At 36.1% G+C, this 19,812-nt stretch overlaps 1 protein-coding gene across 1 annotated transcript in view; it reads right to left on the bottom strand.

Annotated features, from left to right (window-relative positions):
• Nucleotides 1-19,812, bottom strand: part of STXBP5L (syntaxin binding protein 5L) — a 180,422-nt gene that overhangs the window by 102,868 nt on the left and 57,742 nt on the right. Inside the window, 2 exon segments of the mRNA XM_066341019.1 lie at nt 10,473-10,573; nt 12,606-12,687. Of these exon segments, the coding sequence (XP_066197116.1) occupies nt 10,473-10,573; nt 12,606-12,687 (183 nt within the window).

Below are 19,812 nucleotides of genomic sequence, written 5' to 3'. Positions count from 1 at the left end.
ACAGTAAGAGCTACTAAGTTCTTAGCAATGAAAGAAAGCCAAATAACAAAGGCTGGAACAGGAGGATGATGGTCTCAAAAGAGAAAGGTTTTGATGTGTTTATCTCATTGATTTTGTAGCATCTGCATTAAAAAATCCCAAACACCTAAGTTTAGGGTTTTCTCATCCCTTCAACCCAACACTGAATACAAAATAAATCAAAAATGCAGTTTTTGGTTGCCAGTCTCCTAGTTCCAAAAAAGTTAATTGAGACCTAGCTCAAAGATGAAAGGTTGAAACTTGTCTTTTGTTTAACAGCTTGACTTCACAGAGCTGTTAGAAAAGTAAACCAAAGATATGTTAGTATTTCACCCTCTGCTAGCTGCAGTATACATAAATCTGTGTTTATCATACATTCTTACTAAAATAAGTTTAAACCCAATTTCATATCAATATCAATCAAGTAATTTTGAATGACATGCTAAAATCAGGATGAGACTGAAATACTGAAATTGACTTCAAAGAAAAAATAATTTACATGTGTATGCTTTTTCTTTGTATGCATGCTTTTTTTCCTTAACAGCTTCCATCAATTAAAATCATGTAGACTTATTGGAGACCAGCTGTTCTCATTTGTTGCGCTTCAGTAGACAGGGACTCTGTGATTAATGGTCCTTGTTTTTCTGCAATCTGTAGTCTCTCTTCTCTTCCTGCTCATGTACTGTTTAATGATATAATCTCAACACTGACATTACTAGCTCTATTTCTGATTTACTGGAATAATGCCCAGAGTTTATTGTGACAGAAGGAAAAGTAATCCTAAATCATTGCATTGAGTTCTTGCTCGAAGCTGACATGTGTCTGGGCAAGAAAGAGGTGGTGTGGTTTCCAACACCAAATTACTTTCTGCAACCGAATGGGTGCATGTTCTTCATTGCTCTAAGAAATGACTGGAAATCTAATATAACAAAGGTCAAAGGAAAGACCTGAACAGAACTCTGAAAGATGTCTCAAAATTGTAATTTGAAAACTTCGAAAGACAAAAACGTATAATTCCCATATCTATATTATAATTGTAACAAGAAAATTCCAACTGATAATCTGGACTGTTTATGCTGTCTGAACTTGCATACATTTTAAAAGCCTTTTTTTTCCCCCTGTTGTCTAATATGATGCATGTTTATATTGCAGTATTGGGCCTCTCATTTGTTATGACTGAGACCATGAAACAGTTGTTAAATGCATAGCTGTGAATATATATTTAAATGTTGCTATCCAAACCTGGCCTCAGAGCAATTTGGCAACATAGCTGCTATGTGAAAACAACATAACATGTTACCCTGTATTTTCTCAAAAAATGCATAAATCTACTCACAAACGTGCTTTATTTTTTACAAAGAATTTAGAAACAAACAGCACACTGTTCAGCATACAATGAAAGGTTTGACAGCATATAGCAACATTATGACTCCTGTTGAGGGATTTTTTTTCCAGAAGGAAGAAACCCAGGCAAATAATCACATGTGGCCAGGTGACACAAAATTTAAATAAACCAGGACATGTTTTTCTTCCCTATTAAGGAAAAAAAACCAAAACTTTGCAAAGATGTTCTTCAAAATGGAATTGAACAGAATTTGAAACGGAATGAATTGAATGGAATTTGTTCTTCAAATGGAATTTTGAAGAGATGCTTTTTTCCTCAGAGAAACAACACAACAGCCAGACACCCAAAGAAAGACGTAGACTGGAAAAGTGGGGTTTATCAGGTCAGAGGGCCCTGTACTGTTGTTAAGTCCTCAGGTAATTGTGTCAGCTACACATTTTCTCCAGCAGCTCTATGGGCCATGATGGTTTCGTGTGTGCATGTGTTAAGTGATTGGTTGCAAGTTATCTTTCGAGGGCTTCTTGCCCTTCTGCTATTGAAGACAGCTGCTAGCTCTAAGAGTAAGTCAGATGTAGCATATTAGGCATTTTGCCCTCAGAGAAGTAATTTAACAAACATATAAAAAAGCAGATACTGTGGCATAATGCATTTAAGGACTTTCAAATTCAAATGAAACTGATGATAATAATATTGGCAGAATTCTGAAAGACTAAAAATTACTTTGGGGAAAGACTGTAAAAGCCACCATTCAGAAAGAACAGACATTCCTAAATTCAACTTTGGATCTGGATATAAACAGAGATCCTTCTAATATTTTAGAATGAATAATTTGACCAGGGCTTCTGTGATCTTAGTTTAGAGTAACATTTACCCTCACGTAATTTAAACATAAAGAAACTAAACTGGTTTCGGAATAGCCATCTTAAGCTCTTGTAGCACTTCTTCTGCAATGGCACCAACTCTCAGATTACATTACAAATCCCACTCAAGATGGTAAGCATAAAAAAACTAAACCTGATAAAATTAGGCCATGTTGTTATGTCTGATGTTCTGACTGTAACGTTATCACTCCTTACTCACCTATACTTAAAAATAAACACTAACCAAGGTTTGGAGTCCTTCAAAATATTTTTTCCTTCAAAAGGAAAAAATTTTGAAAGTTATAGTAAAATATGGAAGGTAGGTTCACCAAAGGTAGGCTATTCCAGAATATTCAAATTATAGGAAATACAGCATATGTCAATATGCTCAATACAGCACTTGTAAAAAATCACTATAAAATTCTAATTTTAATGTCTATTTTACACTGGGTTTTACTGAAAACAGGAAATTTTTTATTGGATATTTGAAAGATATCTCAAGAATTAGTTTACAGCTGTTGTAACTTCACAACTGATCTTGGTACTAATACTACTGAAACCTCTAAAGACACAATATTACAGAGGAAAGACAATCTACATGAGTAAAGTATAAGGAATAAAAATTAAATTAAAAATGCAAAGGGCACAGCCTCAAATTTCAAAGAACTTCCACGTTAGGGTTAGAGTTCATGATACAGAAGTGATAGAAAAAGATAATTCAATTTTGCTTGTCTTGCTTGGCTTCCACTATTAAAGGCTTGCACTGAAAAGCAGCACATTCCCTGCCAGCTAGATATACATCAGGGAAGAAGTGTAATGGGCGTATTAGTCATCACAGCAAGACCACAAACAGTGGTAAGATGAAGCCACATAAAAGGAAGATGCCATTTTTGCATGCATCAGTAAACATATTTCTGCAGAGATTACAAATGAAAATGCATTGTCATGGTCACAGCACAGATGGGACCCTATCTAAAATGTGTTTCCATTGATGAATCATCAGCTCAAAAGAATTGATATGAGGAAAAAAAGCCCAAAGAAAAGACAAGCTAATGAAGACAAAAATTATAAAGGAGAACACAGAATCTTGATGCTTTGTTTTTTGAAAAACAAAGCAAATAAACAAACCACCAACTCCCCCAAACAAACAAACCCCCCATACAACAAAACCACAGGTTGTGAATGTGTATGAATGAGCTGTTTCTCTGCAAAGGAGAGACAAAATATTTAAAATGTATGACAGTGTGGATACCAGAAGATCATGACAAACGGGAAGAAAAGAGGCATAAAAATACATTTAGTCTTGAAGCTGCAAGGTTTCTTTCCATCAGAAGAATGAAACTGAGAAGGAACGATTTTCCTGAAGAGCAAACAGTGGATTTCAGCGTGAGTAGTTCTATAACAGTGTAAGGCCCTGGGTGGGGGGCTGTTGCATGTGGGTGATCCACACACAAGTGACACCAAGTAGGCGCCAGGGGCCGCATGTGCAGCGCGGTCTCCAGGCTGTGCGGAGCTGCACGTACCCCTTGGAAGCTGGATGAACACAGCCACCTTGTTCTCACTGAGAAGCCCGGCAGCTCCCACCTGGGGGTTGCACCAACAGTGCAGAAAGAAGTTTTAGTGTTTATGTCCTCTCTGTTTGATAGTAGTAATAGATAGTAATGCACACAGCTGTCTCCTTACAAGAAAACTCTGCAATAACTTGGCTGACAAAAATGGGGTGCCACTTTCCAAGGATGGGTTATCTGCTGACTGAAGGTCTGTGTGACAATGCCCAACTCAGGGCTCCCAGCATCTACAGGGATGCAAGAGTACCTGTGTACTCTTTGTCTCCTGCCATTCTTTGTAGTATTAGTTCTAAAAGACAGCATTTTGAATGCTAACTTACAGGGCCTTGAGTGCCTTCCTTAGTGGGATTCTAAGGGGACCATCAAACCTTAAGGCAAAACATCGTCAGCTTGCTCATTAAAGAAAGGGAGGTATATGAGTTCTCTGGTGTGCAACTGAGGGAACCAGACTGAGGAAGTCCCTTTGGCTCCACTCCACTAGAAGGCTTACATGTCTATCAAAAAGAGAATTTAAGGATCATGTGAATTTTTATTTTGTTTCAGAAGATTGTACAGTCTCACAAAACTATCAAATCAAACCTGTCACTTCTTGGAATCAATGAACAAATCTATGTTTGGCATTTTTGCTTTTCATTGATGGTTTAGCTAACCTGTGCTAAAGACAAAAAGCCCCAAATGCTTGATTTCTTTTTATAACTAAGACAGTCTTCATTTTAGCTAGGTTGCATGACACTTTCCAGGATTACCTTATGGCTCTCATTGATCCTACAGATCAAGTGCCCTATTAAATTTTCCATAACACGATATAAGATGTGAAAAAATAATGTGTTTTTGGTTTTTTAAAACACAGAAAGCTGAGGCATGTGGTAAATTAATACATTAACAAGATTTGGGTGAATCTCACTGAAAAAATCTTTCCGGCCTTTGTCTTTCTGAAGTGATATTTGACAAGTTGATTTTTCTGCCCTGCAGTATTAAAGTACAGCCTCCCCAAAAGGTTTTTAAGAACTTCAACAATCTTTTCAAGCTCAAGAATTGCATGAAAACATTGGGTTTTGAAACCCCTGAGCACCATTCTTTCAGAAATGGCAAATGCTGATGCAAGACGACACTACACATAGAACCAACCAACCAACCAACCAACCAACCACCAACCAGCAACTGCCAAAGCCAACCACAACAACAACAAAACCCCAAACAAAAGCCTCCAGAAGAATGTTTTGTAAAATCTTCATCAACATATGGAAATGAATGCCAATCACATGGCTTCTTTTAGTTTCCTATTTTTTTCCATCATCAATCTGAGAAAATTTACATCCTTTCCAGAAACTGTGGCATGTTTTTAAGGTGAAATATTGCTTTATATTTGAATTCTGTGGTTCTTTGCAATAGTTGAATGCTAGACCACACCATGCAATCAGAATCTGTTTTGTTGCATAGCATGACCGTGCAACTGTACAGAACCTTGCTTGATGACAGACCTCTGACTAATTGGGAAGTACATAACAGAGTTTGGAGCTATGCACTATTAACCAGGAGGTTCATTTATGAGCAGGTAAGCTATCACAAGAATCCAGTTCTTTGAACAGGCAGTGAGACAGAGAATCTACTTTAACTAACCCCCAAGTTCCCTAACACAAATCAACAGACACAGCTACTGCTGTGACTGCACAGCCAGTCCCCAATATTCACTCAATAGCCTCTTGCTGTCATTTTGATGAGGTTTATCTGCAAAGGAGAGATGAAGTATTTAAACTGCTCTTAACATAGGACACAAAATCCTGCAAAGATACAGTAAGGCAAATAAAATAAGATTCACTTACTGTTAGGAAAGAATACAGACTCAAGAAAAGTTACCTTATTCAAAAACACCCATTTTTTTTGTTTTGGGCTTGTTTTGCTTTGTTTTCAAGCATTTGCAGTAATACTCACCATCATCTTATTCAAATACTGCAAGATCTCAACTGTAGGAGTCAAATTTCTAATTAATAGTGAGTTTATAGTTAACAGAGCTGCTCTAAAAGTCACCCACCTAAAAGGCTTCTCTTGCTCTGTGCCAGCACACCAGTCTCAAAGCCAGTTATACAGATTGTGTCACCTGGTGATTCCCCTCAGAAGGGCACTCGTGGCATTGTCACGGCATTGCTGCAGAGTGCATGCAGATGGATTTAAGGACCTAACAGTGTGTCACACTGTGCTCATGTGTGCTGCTCTAGGTCACTGGATAAGCTGCTGCAGCACTGTTGGCTCATGTGTCACACACCAGCCAGCAATGGCTGAAAGAAGAAAGAGAGGAGAGCTGTTCCCCGTGTCGGTCAACACAACTGAACCAGCTCAGCTTTGGAATGACAGGAGATGAAATGTGCTCATAAGTGAAATGAGTGCCTGCTGGCTTACAGGCCCTGGATTTCACACTGCAATCCTTGCTGGGTTTCCTACCTATATTAAATGGGAATCTGTAAGCTGTTGTATATTTAAAGCTGTACTTGCTGAAGTCTGCTCTGATTACATTAAAAACAATGAAGACCTATAGCAGTTTCCAGGGGTTTTGCTTAATCCTGATATTGTTTGCAGAAGATAGAGGCAGTGCCTGGAACAGTGTCCAGTAGCTGAGTTATTCATTTTGCCTAAAATGCCTGCTGAAGATCAATCTGGCATTTCTTATGACATCAAGGAAGTAAAAAGGGGTTCTGACATATGGAAGGTGTCCACAATTTTGACCTTCAAAAACACTGAGGTAATTCTTATAGAATGTTTACAGAGTTTAAATGTTTTACCTGTCTACCCTATTTGTAAAAGAAACCATAAATCATATATTATCAACCATATGCTACTGTCAAGCATGTCTTTGAGTAACTGCCTTATCATTACAGCTCTTGGTGTGGAGCCAAGCCCTGAAACACATTGCTTATATTTGTATTTTCATGAAAGTTCTTAATACATTGTATTATATTCCAATTATAGCAATAGAAATCTAAGATTATTACTTCATATAAAATAAATACATACTTTTTGGCAAAAACCAAATAATTTGCTTAAGTCCAAAAAAGCCCAGAGCCCTACACTGTACAACAGAAAATACCTGTTTGTCATTAAGTCTCTTTAGTGTTCCTTCTACACTTGCTCCAAAGAGACACTTAGTAAAGGAACAGTGAATTATGAATTACTATTGCTACTGCTGCATCATCATTAGTTTAACAGTAGGTCAGAAGAAGTAAAAACTAAATCTGGAGAAGCTGCAAACTCTGATTTAATGGCTATAAGTGTGCATTTTGTTAGTGAATTATTATTCATAAACCATTCAGTGTCTTAATACTGAATCTTACATATTAAGTCAAAGACTACTGGCATTTAATGTTCTCTGCTCTTTATAACTATGTTTTTACCAACATCCAAAGAAAAGAAGAAACATTTTTTACTTTGTGGGAGGGAGAGAGGGAATATATGTATGCATGCACTTGGGGAAACTTGACTCAAGTAACTGCAGAAACCTAAAGAACAGATTTTAGTCCATTATCCCGAAATCTTAAATGTCAAGAAGCAGAAGCAAATTGCAAATGAAACAGTTCAACTACATGATGACTGGTGCATTGTGAGTAACAGCCAAAGACTTAAGTAACATTCACCTGTCTAATAGAAACTACCAGCTCTACAGTTCATGCACCAAATACCATAAAAACTCAGAATAAACTGATTCTGCATGAAAGTTACTTAATCAAAGTCAAATAAAACAAGCATTTGGAATAATAAAATAATCTTCATCATCACATACAGATAAAAAACTGTAATTTTAAGTGCATTATATTGCATCACTTCATGAAGGAAATATGCCATTTGTTAAAAAAACCTCCACAACTAAACCAAACAGTGTAACAAGGAGGCAAACACTACGGATGAATAAAACTACTTTTTTTTTAAATCCTGAAGAGAGACATGCAAATAGAAAAATTTGAAGGATTCATATGTTCCATTTTCACAGATAAAATGCATCTGAACAATTATGTGTTTGGCTCTGTGAAAGCTACTTAAATCTAAAATCAAGTTATATTATAAATAATCTTATAAGAACTAGATTCGACTTTCTAAACAGTTCCCTATATGTCCTCTTTTAATACCTTAGCATTTTTTTAAGACATGCATCAATATTTTAAACCTATTATCTGTCAACAAGCATTTTTCCCCATTTAAGAAACATTTAAAATCAGCTTGTTTACTGGTTTACAGACTTAGGATGAAAGAATCTCTCTATTCAATATGAATCTTGCCTTCTCTTAACTCCCCCCTTCAAGAGGAGATGGGAGGATGAAAATAAAGTATTTTTAACTGTTCCCACAGTGAGGAAAACATTACTTTTTGGAAGCCAGACCTTTGAATTTCTTCAAGAAAATCAATTTTGATCCTATCACTTTGTCAGCTTCTCAAGTTCCCTTTACATCCATTTTGTCATAGATTTCATATAGCTAAGGCAATTATTATTTAATTTACTATTTCTCTAACCATCCCATAATTTAGAGCTTCTGCCCTCTAACACCAAAAAGATAGTCAGAAAAAAGGAAAGTTCTCTTTTAGACTTGGCTCTATTAGGCATATAAATGTTCCAAACTGAGAGGGTTAATTAGAGCTTTAGCCTTTTTTGCTACTTGCCCAGAGGCTTATGTTGAATTTTACATTGCTAAATGTGTAATTGAGCTTAGAAAATTGAAAGTTAAATGATTTAAAATAAATTCATATGGATGTAAAAAGAAAATATAATAAAAATTATGAGATTTCATTTTGAAGCCAATTGCTTGAATAATTTAAAAAAAAACCACCCAGAAGCTTAGGGCAGTGCTAGAGACCCCCAAGAAGAAATGAACTGCCTATAATGTTATTTTTTCATTTTTATGGAAAACTTCTTTTTAATTTAAAACTGGACTTACTTCTTTGACAATATTATATTGCAAGGTATTTGCCTCACACACTTTGATGCACTAATAAAAATTATTTAAATGGCAGCAACGCAACCAGTTATACACACAAAATACAGATGAAAGAACTAACAGTATTTCTTTTTGCTCACAGCTTACTAGATTTTGATAAAAGGCAGTACAGTTAGCCATGCATTTGTTAAAAATAACTTACATTCTCAGATCCTACTTGCACCTCAGTTCAAAAATGTCCTTGGAGAAAACTGGGTTTTTAGCAAAGTTTTCCAGTATTCTAAACAACTCGCTTGCAAATATTTTGCCTTATGTCTTAGGGTGTCAGATGAAAAAGAAAATTAGGTGAGTGTGATGACAGATGTTTTGCTCTTAGCAAAGCAAAAATGAGTAAGTTTCTCTTAGTGAGTAAAGCTGACAAAATAATGACCAAGATAACAGGTTAATATCTCTGAAGAGAAGGCAGAGATGAACAGAGGCTGCATTCCTATAGGCAGTGACTGGTTATGTTGTGTGTCAGATTGCTGGCTGGGAGAGCTCAACCAAGAGGTACTGGAATAACTTCTATGGTATTTATACTTATCAATGACAAATTGTGAATAATGCACCTACCTGATGAGAATACCAAGATTCAAACATTTCACCATATGTAAAATGATAACTTACTGTCCAGAAGCAGCTAGAAATGCAATCATAATTTTTCATTTTCATCTTCCCTCATGCAGTCCCAGACCACTTGATACACTTTTGTTATAGGTTATAAACTCGTTGGAATCAGGCTGTCTATTTCCTAAATAATCAGGCAGCACTTCTCACTACAAATCACCCACCTTGGTGACATTTTGGTGCAAATATGATTTGTATCTGGATAATAAACAACAAAGAGAAATATATTTCCATAATGATTTCCAGACTAGCTGTAGCTAAAGATTTGATGAGTCTGTTCATTTCACAGCTCTGGTGAAGTACTGGGATCTTTCCCCACTGCACAGGCAAATATATAAATATCAAAAAAGTTACTGCACCTTAATAAACACTGCACATGCTGAGAGAATAAAAATATGAGTTAAATTTCCAGTTAAAAACAACTGCTGCATTTCTGCACTGAATCTTGGTCTCCTGACTACTGCCCTAATTCCTTAATAGAAATTTGGAACTTTTTCTCACTATTAATAGATGTGCAGCACTGAAATGAAGGTTTTACTTGGGTGACTAAATACAGATTGAAGTCCTCAGCTCCTGTTTGAGTTTGAAAATTACAATCACTCTTTTAATCTATTTTCTGTAGGGATTCCTACAATTAGGTACTGATAAAGTCAAATTTTATTAAAACACTCTGATTCACTTGACACTTACTGACAACCTCTTTCTGCTAAACTTCCAGTATTTAAAAAAAAATATTTCAAGGTAAAGAAAATAATTATTACCCTCATACAGCCAGCTGAAGTACTCTGTGTATTACTGAACAACAGTTCACCCAAAAGTGAGTACTTGGGTCCAGTCTAAAGAAAAAACAAGTTACTGTTCACAGCAGTTCATGCAAATAGAAGTAAAATGAAGAACATTTTGGCAAAAAAAAAGACTAAGTTTTTCTAGTTCTAAGAAAGCTGCAGAAAGTGAAGTTTTTGTTCCATAGGAACAAACGTGAAAGAAAAATATTCAATGCAAAACTATATCCACCTGTAGAAAGGCAAAATGTATTAAAAGAAATCCAGGAAGTGTTTTTGCAATGAGATCTCCAATTTGTGTCATATAGTCTTACCTTTCTCTGTTAAATTTTAGAGAATGTAGAATAGCTGGTCGTTTCTGTCGGAGGTTCCACAAATGAAGTGCATCATCTGCACATGCACTGACCAAAGCACCCTAGAGCAGACACAAAATACAGCTACATGTTATTTTCCAGCAGATTCTGTCTTATTCTTATGTGATCCTCACTGCTAAAGATCTGCCTGTAAAACTGACAGGTGATGAAAAATCATTCCTCTCTTCTAGAAGAAAAATACTCTACCATAAATAATACATAATTGAATCAATCTGGTAAATGCAAACATTACCAGATCAGCCTAAGTTAAATTAAAACTCCATCAGTTCAAAACTCAAATTCAAGCTTTGTAGCAAGGTTACACAAGCCAACTCCTAAGTCCTTCCACATAAGCAGAAAGATTAACAAAATAGAAAACAGACAACACTTACTTAAAAAGGTGAGTGTGAAAGATATAACTGAAGGATAAAGAGATTAGTGCATGCATGGGCACACACGTGACAGTGCCAAGCACAGCTTAGTACTCAGATCAAGGTAAGATGAAAATTCAAGACTGGAACTGTGAAAAGAGGATGCAGATAAGAAAGCAGGGACAGGTAGCAAGAGGACAGGACGTAGGAAGAACTAAGAGATGGAGACAGAAGGATAGAGCCCTTATCACAGATAAAAAAAAATATATTCTGAAGACTGGTTCCGCTTATGGTGTCCCAAAAATGGTCATGGTTAAAAGCCCAGGCCTCTATCTGACTGAGAAGCTTGGAGTGAACTTATTCTACCTGGTTTAGACAGCCATTCTCCTCGCCACAGAACATTGGTGACATGTGAAAATTACCTGCAGGGGAAGCTCCCTACAGCCCCTGCAGTGGTTTTGTACCCTGACACCTCAGATCTGGCCAGGCACAGACCCAGCCTAGTGTACTACCATCACAGAGAGGAACAGATTGCCTAAACACAAGATGATACTTTATACTGAGGAAGAGCAAGAATGTAACTGGAAAGATTAGTTCCTATCATTTATGACTGACTAATAAACTTCTCTAATCCTAGCAAATGTTCTTTTCAACATTGACCTATGCAAACAAAATTTATGGAGGTGAGACTTCTCTAATACAGAGTAATCCATGCTTTAATTCTCATCTCCCAAAGAGTCAGAAAGTCTGTCCACCACAGAAATCAAATTAATTCTATGCATTAGGGGGTTTGCTGGTCAACCAATGAAAAGAAAGAATACTGATTCAAACTTTGTCCTTCCTGTTCTCATCCCTGCATTCCTCTTAAGAATTTCACTGGACTGTTTCTAAAGTTTCAGTCCTCCCTTCTCAGTATCTGTGGTCCCGTAACTTTCTCCAAATAGATGTAGGAAAAAACTAAATATTTTTCAGGTTTAAAAAATCCATAAAAATAAAAATCTTCCCCTAAGAAGTTCTAAGATCTCCCCATTTACGAAGAGGACTTGAAACTGTCAAAATGTCTCCTTATGTCATAAGAGAAAATTAATCAAAACTGGACTAAGATTTGGCCAACTTCTAAAGTCCTAAAAAAAACCCAGAAAGCCCCTCTGATCTGTATTCACCAGAAAGTCTTCTTGCCTATTCCCATCTTCAGAACCTTCTGCAGACAGCAAGCTATAATCTGGCTCTGTTTCTTCATGTTTAAATTTGATCTTGATAAACCATTTACAAAGACTAAGCATGATGGTTTGATTGATGATCCCTGCAATTGCTTTTCATTGTTTCACCTAATAGCATATCCCCAACTATTGAGTTTTCAGCCAATAACCATCAATAAATTTTGATAGAAAGATTTAGCTCATTTATTAATTTCTATTTGAACCAGAACTATGCAGCATATTTAGTAACCTAATGGATTTTACATCATTTTACACACATTCATGTATTGACTGCCTTTTGTTCAATACTTTAAACTGATGTATAGGAAGGCAATACTTCCCCCTGAGTGCAGTCCCATAAATACTCTTCTAGAAGGCTGTATGTTGAATGTCCTCTGGATGTATATCACTTATTTGTTGGCACAATTTGTCAATGGGAGAAGTTATATCACTCAATTACAATAACATGAATTGACTTATTCAACTGAACTTATACAGAAGAATCTGAGTAAATATGTCCTTACCTCATTGATTAGGAACTGGAGCTGCAGCACTGCAGCACCACTTTCATGTTGGCAGTAGCAATCAACACCAGGCCTGCCCAATCTGTTGTCATCAAAGTCAAGGATTCTAACATCCCTGTTATCACCAGAAGTAAAGAGGGAAAGAAGGAACTACCAATTAAACTCTAATTAACTTTTAATTAACCTCAATTCTTCTTGCTTTCTGTAAAACAAAAGAATTCATGTTGACATTCCAGTATTCTAATTAAAGTACCAACATCAGCAGCCTGAAACATGTGCAATTGTGAGTGATCTGTTCTTGCCTATTTTTTTTTCCTGTGAAACAAAGTACATGAATTAACAGATAAATTCAGCAGGATGAATCTTAAATTTATTTTTATATATTATTGGTTTATACAAGACACGAATATACAGATTTTTGTACTTATCAAGGCTAGACATATAATGTACGTAGCTTTTTATCTGTTCTATTCAGGCCTTTTTCTCTGCATGCTAAATTGTTATCTCCCTTACATAGAGGATGATGGCCTTTACCATCTGAGTCAGAGACGTCAGCAAGAAACTGCTGTTCCAGAAAATTACTGAAGATCAAAAGTAAAGCAAAAGGAGAAATATGAAATATTATTAGCAACCACACTGTGTGAAACATATGAAACACCACATATTAAAAATAATAGGATTATGATTAGAAGCAAGATTTTACAACACAGAGCTTGATCTACTAGTAATATACAATCATATCAGCATATTGTAAAACCCTGACCGAAAAAAGCCAACTGGCCATTTATTTTATGGGCAAGTAAATGTCAGAATCTTTACTTCCCCTTTCACAGGAGAAAGATGTACAGTAAACCATTCTAATATTGGCCTCCAGAAAGTATAATCTGTTAATTAGCAAATTTGAGGTTTAGAAGTTCCAAGTAGGAAGCAATTGCTCTTCCAATTGTAAACAAGCAGCTTAATGGATACCACTAACCTTGAGAGACCTGAACTGTACTCTTGATTTTTTCAGCTGGTCTAATGGATAACCTTAGGGGACAAAAAGTATTTTTTCTTACCTGAGCCTTCATTTCTCTATTTGGAAGATGAAGATGGAGTTCTATAAAACTGATGTTTATAGACAAAAAGTTGTGTATAAAACTCCATAACTACATTACAGAACATCAAGGGAAAGAAAAAGAAGTAACTCCATTTGCTGCTTGTTCCCAAACTGTAGTCATGGATAAAATCATAACTGATAAAATAATAAAAAACTGTACCTTTTAAACAACCTATTCAAAATAGACTATAAAGATGTATTGTAGTCTAAGGCTCTTTCTAAGAGTTGATAGTAATCCTCTGGTCCATTCTGAATGACTGTTCTGTGGCACTCTTCTTTAACATTTAACAACCACTTCTTGTAATATGAGAGAAAGTACCAAAACCAACCAAGCAAGTAACCAACCCACCTGGGATTTCAAGCTAACTGGAACTTTTAACAGGTAAGTGCTTTCCTTTTAACCTGAGTTAAATACTCAGTATAAATACATGGCACTACTTAATGATTGCCCTTAATGAAAATTACAGCTGCATTACCCTGATTAAGCGTCTGTCACCCTTCAGCATCAGCATCACACTAAGTCAGTTTTCTAGGAAACATCCTGACAAATATCCCAAATATCCACTCAGCATATCCCAAACAAACAAAGCACTCTCCAAAAATTCACATTTATATGCATCAGTGTTCACCCTGAAACACAAATTACTAAAGTACTCACAAATTACTAAAATAAGAGAGAAATTGTGCTGTCTGCTTCATTCTGGCCAGTTGCCCTGAAGTTAGAACTGATGCTTAAATAGCAGCATTAGCACTGACTGCTGGTGGTTTTCAAACATTCTGGAAGCTGCAGTAAGGTCCTTCCAGCAGAAGGAGCTGAAGAGATATGATGACTTGGCACATGTTCTTGGCACTTGAGCTCATCTTCTGCAAATTCTGTGTTCTGCTGCCAAGCATGGAGAAGTACAACCTTACCTCATCAAATCTTTTCATAGCAGTGTATTACAACAGGACATACAGCAGAAGAAGAACCTGCAGTTCAGGCTTTGGGTTGACTTTATTCTTTTTACTTTTGCCTTTTCATTAAATGATGACTCTGCTATCAAGGAGCATGGAGTATCTCTGAGGATATTAAAAAGGGGGGACCAATACATCTAAATACTGCAAAGTAGACACCACGGGTTTCAAGAATAAAAGCTAGTCACTATCTTCTCTCTTATCAGTATGTTGGATCTCCCAGGGGCCTTCAAAGCCATGCCAGATTATCCTAATTTATACATAAAAGTGAAAAAGATGAAAACTAAGTCTGGATGTCTTCTGGGATCTAGAGTGAAACAAGTAGAATTAGAATTATGTACATCAAGCAGTGAAAGTGTGACAGTAATAACATTCTAAAAGAAAAGTGTTCTTTCTGAAAATTACATTTAATCCTGGTTTTAAGTTCTGTGAAACTGAAATAGGATTTTTTGCTCTTCTATTCACTTGTATGCAACACTTTTTCACTAAGTATTTCAACATTCTGATATTCCAAAGCTTAAAATTACTTGGGAAAAAAATCTGTTGCTGAGATGACTAATTTTAAGTACTTGGATTCATCTTCCAAGATGCAGACTTCCTTGACAGCATAATAAATTAGTAACCAAGTATTTACACTCTCATGTCCTGGAAATCAAAGTTGCAAGTGAATGATTACATTCATGATGAGAGGTAACAATGACCAAATCTCTTCATAGCATGATCTCTGACCACTTTCTACAGTATCCCACAGCTTTTTTATTCCATGACTCATTTTTACTATGTGATACATACAGATCTGATGTGTCTCATACTTCTCAGAGGTTAGTACTAATGGAATTCAAAGACTTTTAAGTCTTTGGTGTTCACTGAGAACCATAAGTGCAGATACTTCAGAAGTGACTCATGAAGTTGAGGCCAGTGTCACTTGCAGCAGGTATTTAACTTCTTAGGATCAGAAGAGGATGAGGTAGGACATGTTTTCCTTCATTAAGACAGTGACTCTTTAGTAGTGTGAGATTAAATCTTTTGGCAATAACAAGGACTGCAGTCTGATTCATTCCTCTTTGCAGGGGCAAGGAAGTGAAGATACGGTGTCATAAAGAACCACCTGCCAAGGCAGACAGCAGCCATCCCCTGTCAAGTAAAAACTCCTAAATCACATATGGCACCTTTTTCAAAACCAAAACTCTTCCACAGAAGAAAATTACAGCAAGCTATGTAAATAACAGCTCTAACTCTTTTTGAGTACTTAACTAACTTCTTCCATGACTGAAAGCAATCTATGTACAGAAATGAACATTAGAGCAAAGGGTTATGATTACTAAACAGAAATCATGGTCACTCATCTACTATTTTATTAAAATGATATACACAGAAATAGGAAAACTCAATTTACAGCCTCTCCTTTAAAACATTTTGGAATTGTGGGGTGCTGCAAAAGTAGCATTGCTGCCCTGAGTCCTTGTCATCTGATCTGCACTGACTGGTACATGTTTGAGTAGGACTATACAGCACCCTAAGAGCAGATGCTTGTGGGCTGGTGTTACTCCATTACATAAAGCAACTGCAGAATTGACTTAGGGTATAACTTGAATATAGGACGGCTTTTTCTTGCAGAAGACTTATTCCACTGAATTGAATGACTTATCAGTTTAAAAAGCACCAATGGATTCATCTAAATAATCAAGTACTAGAATGATCAAAGAATTCAACCACACCACTGACCAACCAAACCAACCAGAAGGTTTGTCAGTTGTATCTGTGTCGCAGGGAGGATCTTGTCAAAAGATGACAATTATGGAAACAGCACCTTTAGCACCTAGATTTTCAGTTTTGAACATAGCTACTTTCAGTTCCTGGAATACATATTTTTACACTTCCCTCGTGGAATTTCTCCAAGTCTCACATACATTAATTTTCTACCTACTAAGGACAGTGCATATTCTGGTACAAATAAATGCCACAGTCCTAAGTCCTAAATAAATGCTAAGTCCTAAGTACAAAACCGGGATTCAAACTGATTTTTTCTCTCTTTATATTCTATAAAGAGAGATATTCTATATTTTAATTTCTGAAGTGTATTACTCCAGCATTTTGTTATCCTCACTATTAAGAATGTCATGCTATATGTGGAATCAATACATTTAGCTTCAGTTTCAAGTCTTTGCATCTCATTACATCTTTTTATGCTAAATTAATTACTTGCATATTTTCAGAAATTTCCTGCTTTGAAAGTGGTATCTTATCCATCTTTTTCATAAATAAAAGCAAAATACTCTGAACTCCTTTACTTTCATGTCACCAGCAATTTTCTTACCTTTGAATTGTTACTGTGTGTTTTCATACATAGTCTAGAATGTGTGCTCAACGTCTTTCAACTCTCAAAACCAAAGCTACACATCATCTTTCTTTAATACAATGTAAAAACATAGCTTGCATATAAGAAATTTTGCAATTTCTTATATTCAACATAGTTTTTTAATACATGTGTGTACCACCTATTTATTACAATAACAAATTGGGAAATCATATTGGTTTTGGGTTTTGGGACTTCTCCATTGCTCTTCAAAAAATAAGGACCCCCTACGAAGCTCCATTCTGTCAACTGCTTGTAGCTGAGCTCACTGAATTCCTTACAAAGGACACAAAACTTATTCCTACCTTTATGGCCTTCTGTTTGCTGTAGATTCACTGGGCACTGCTTCATTAAACAATATCTTTGTGGGTTTTGTTATGAACATAGAAGGATTCGGTTTTACAATGAGCTTCATTATGTCTGGAGTTCATTCAGCTGGCTAAATAAATGGCTCTTTTTTTTCCTCTCAACTATGAGAAGGTGAAATACTGCTGCACTTGGCTGCTATCTTAGGATGCTACATGTGAAATCTTTCATAAATGCAAACTTTTTTGGCACCAATAAACATGAGATTTTGGTCTACAATGACCTTCATCTTGTTTATTTTTCTTAACATACATTTCTCTGTTCATGCATACAAATTATGTAAGAGTTAATCACAGGAACAGTTAAATGTTCATTATTCACTTAAATGGCCGAAAAATTTGCTTCTGGCAAATCTTTGATTTTGTCCAGGTTAAAGCTTATAGATAGCTAGTATTTAATTTATACACTAGAAGCACTTTAATTTTTATTTCCAAAAGTATCTGCAGATACCATGAGAATAAGCAAAACTCATAAGGCTACATATTTTCATCTCTTCTGAATAAGACTCTCTTTCAAGGTATTTGTCATTTTGAGAATTATCTGTTCCAGAAAGAGAATACAAATACAGCCAACATATGATTGAACTCAATCAACCCTAAATCTGAAGTAGTACATTGTGAAGGCAGTTACTCAGAGGTACTGACTCTGGCAATATTTCACAAATAACACAAAATCATGGAATCATAGAATGGCTTGGGTTGGAAGAGACCTTCAAGATTATCTATTCAAGTAGATGAATAATTTCATATTTAATTTGTGGAATATCAATAATTTTAAATTTCCTTTTGCATATGCATACACACACACGCACAATGATTAACAGAAACTACCTAGAGCTAAATTCCCCTCCAAAGGAGAAGCAATTTAGTTATTAGTCTGAAAAAGCTCCATATTGCCAGGCAGCTACACTGAATGATCTGTATTTTGAGGTTGATCTTCATGCAGCAGTGAAAAAAAAAAAAGAACAACATTAAAAGGGTGCATTTACAGTGGGCCTCCTGTTTTTTCCCAGGTAGTCATAAGCCTCAGCAAGCTCACTGACACATACAGATAAAGCCAAGAAAGGCAACAATGAATGAAAACTGGAATCCATGGAAGTGAGTGAAGAGTATAATTAATTATATTCACAGGGGCCAGTGTTTCAGAGCTATTTACCAGTGCAGACACCAGTTCAGTCATAAGCATGACAAATACAGGAATAGGAGGAACATATCTGTTTACAAACCCATCTGGTAAAAAGCTACAGAGAGAATAAGCTGGGACAGAATAATACTCTTGCCCTAATGCACACTGGAGGTTATGGAAAACTAAACAGACACAAATGAGAGGGCTGTGTGTTCCAAAGCCAGAAAGTTACTTGAACATAACCAAGATCCAGAGATCCTACAGATATATAGATAAAAAATTTGATAACACCACAGCATTTGATTCAATTTACTGCCTTTTAAGAGGACTATGCAAATCATCCCATTTGCTGCCCATCTGTTTGCAGTGGGCACAGATGGTAGTCTAACACACTCTGTCTTACCAAAGAAACCAAGCAGGTAGCTTTAACTCAGCCATTTTGATTTGCTTTTCTTCTCAGCCTTCAGGCATTAATATTTAACACAGTGTTTGCTCCGTGTGAGTCTGTACACCCAGAACACACATAACAGATGCAGGTTATCACATGTGCAGTCACTGATGACAAATGCATCCATCTACAACGGTTTCATACTTAACTCAACTGCATTTAAAACTTAAGCACCAATGTTTTGTTAGTATTTGTTTTCCTTGGTTTTGTACACTCTGCCACTGAATTTGCTGATAACAGATTTGGAGAAAGTTCAAGAAATGTTTGTTTGTGCTCTTCAAGCAAAAATGAAAGACTATATAAACTCTACAAAAGGTCAAAACTTATTATTTCTCATATTGTTCCTCAACAGAGATTTTTTTCAAATGTTTGTTGAATTTTTAGTGATTGGTAACACTGATTACAAGGTGCAGATTTTCCTCATAGCTGCCAGTTATGAAGAACAACTGGCGACAAAAGAGGATAGAATGACAAGTGATCTCATAACCAGTCTTTTGTAAAAGGTCAAAAGACCTGCTGAAGTAAATGTAACTAAAAATAAAAATGCATTTTCCCAACTATTAATTCCTCCCCAGGTTGCTATGGAAAAGTCAGAGAAGTAAAATAATACATTAAATCTTAATCCATATAGCGACAGAGCTTGAGACACTCACTGTACTTTCCCTGTTAAACAGAGACAGCACTTAGCCATTACTGGAAATCTTTAAAGCAAGACTGCTTGTTTTCCCGAATGCTACTTCCAGCCCCAACAACCAGACGAGGAACAAGGCGATGAAGGCCCTACGGCAAATTATGTAGGCTATGGAAGATGGGAGAAAATAATGAAATAATGTTCCCTCCTCCATGAAATCATTCCACT

The sequence above is a fragment of the Sylvia atricapilla genome, chromosome 2 (genome assembly GCF_009819655.1).
Source record: "Sylvia atricapilla isolate bSylAtr1 chromosome 2, bSylAtr1.pri, whole genome shotgun sequence".
NCBI lineage: Eukaryota > Metazoa > Chordata > Aves > Passeriformes > Sylviidae > Sylvia > Sylvia atricapilla.
The sequence above is the reverse complement of the archived record's forward strand: the minus strand, read 5'-3'. Positions and strand labels throughout refer to the sequence as shown.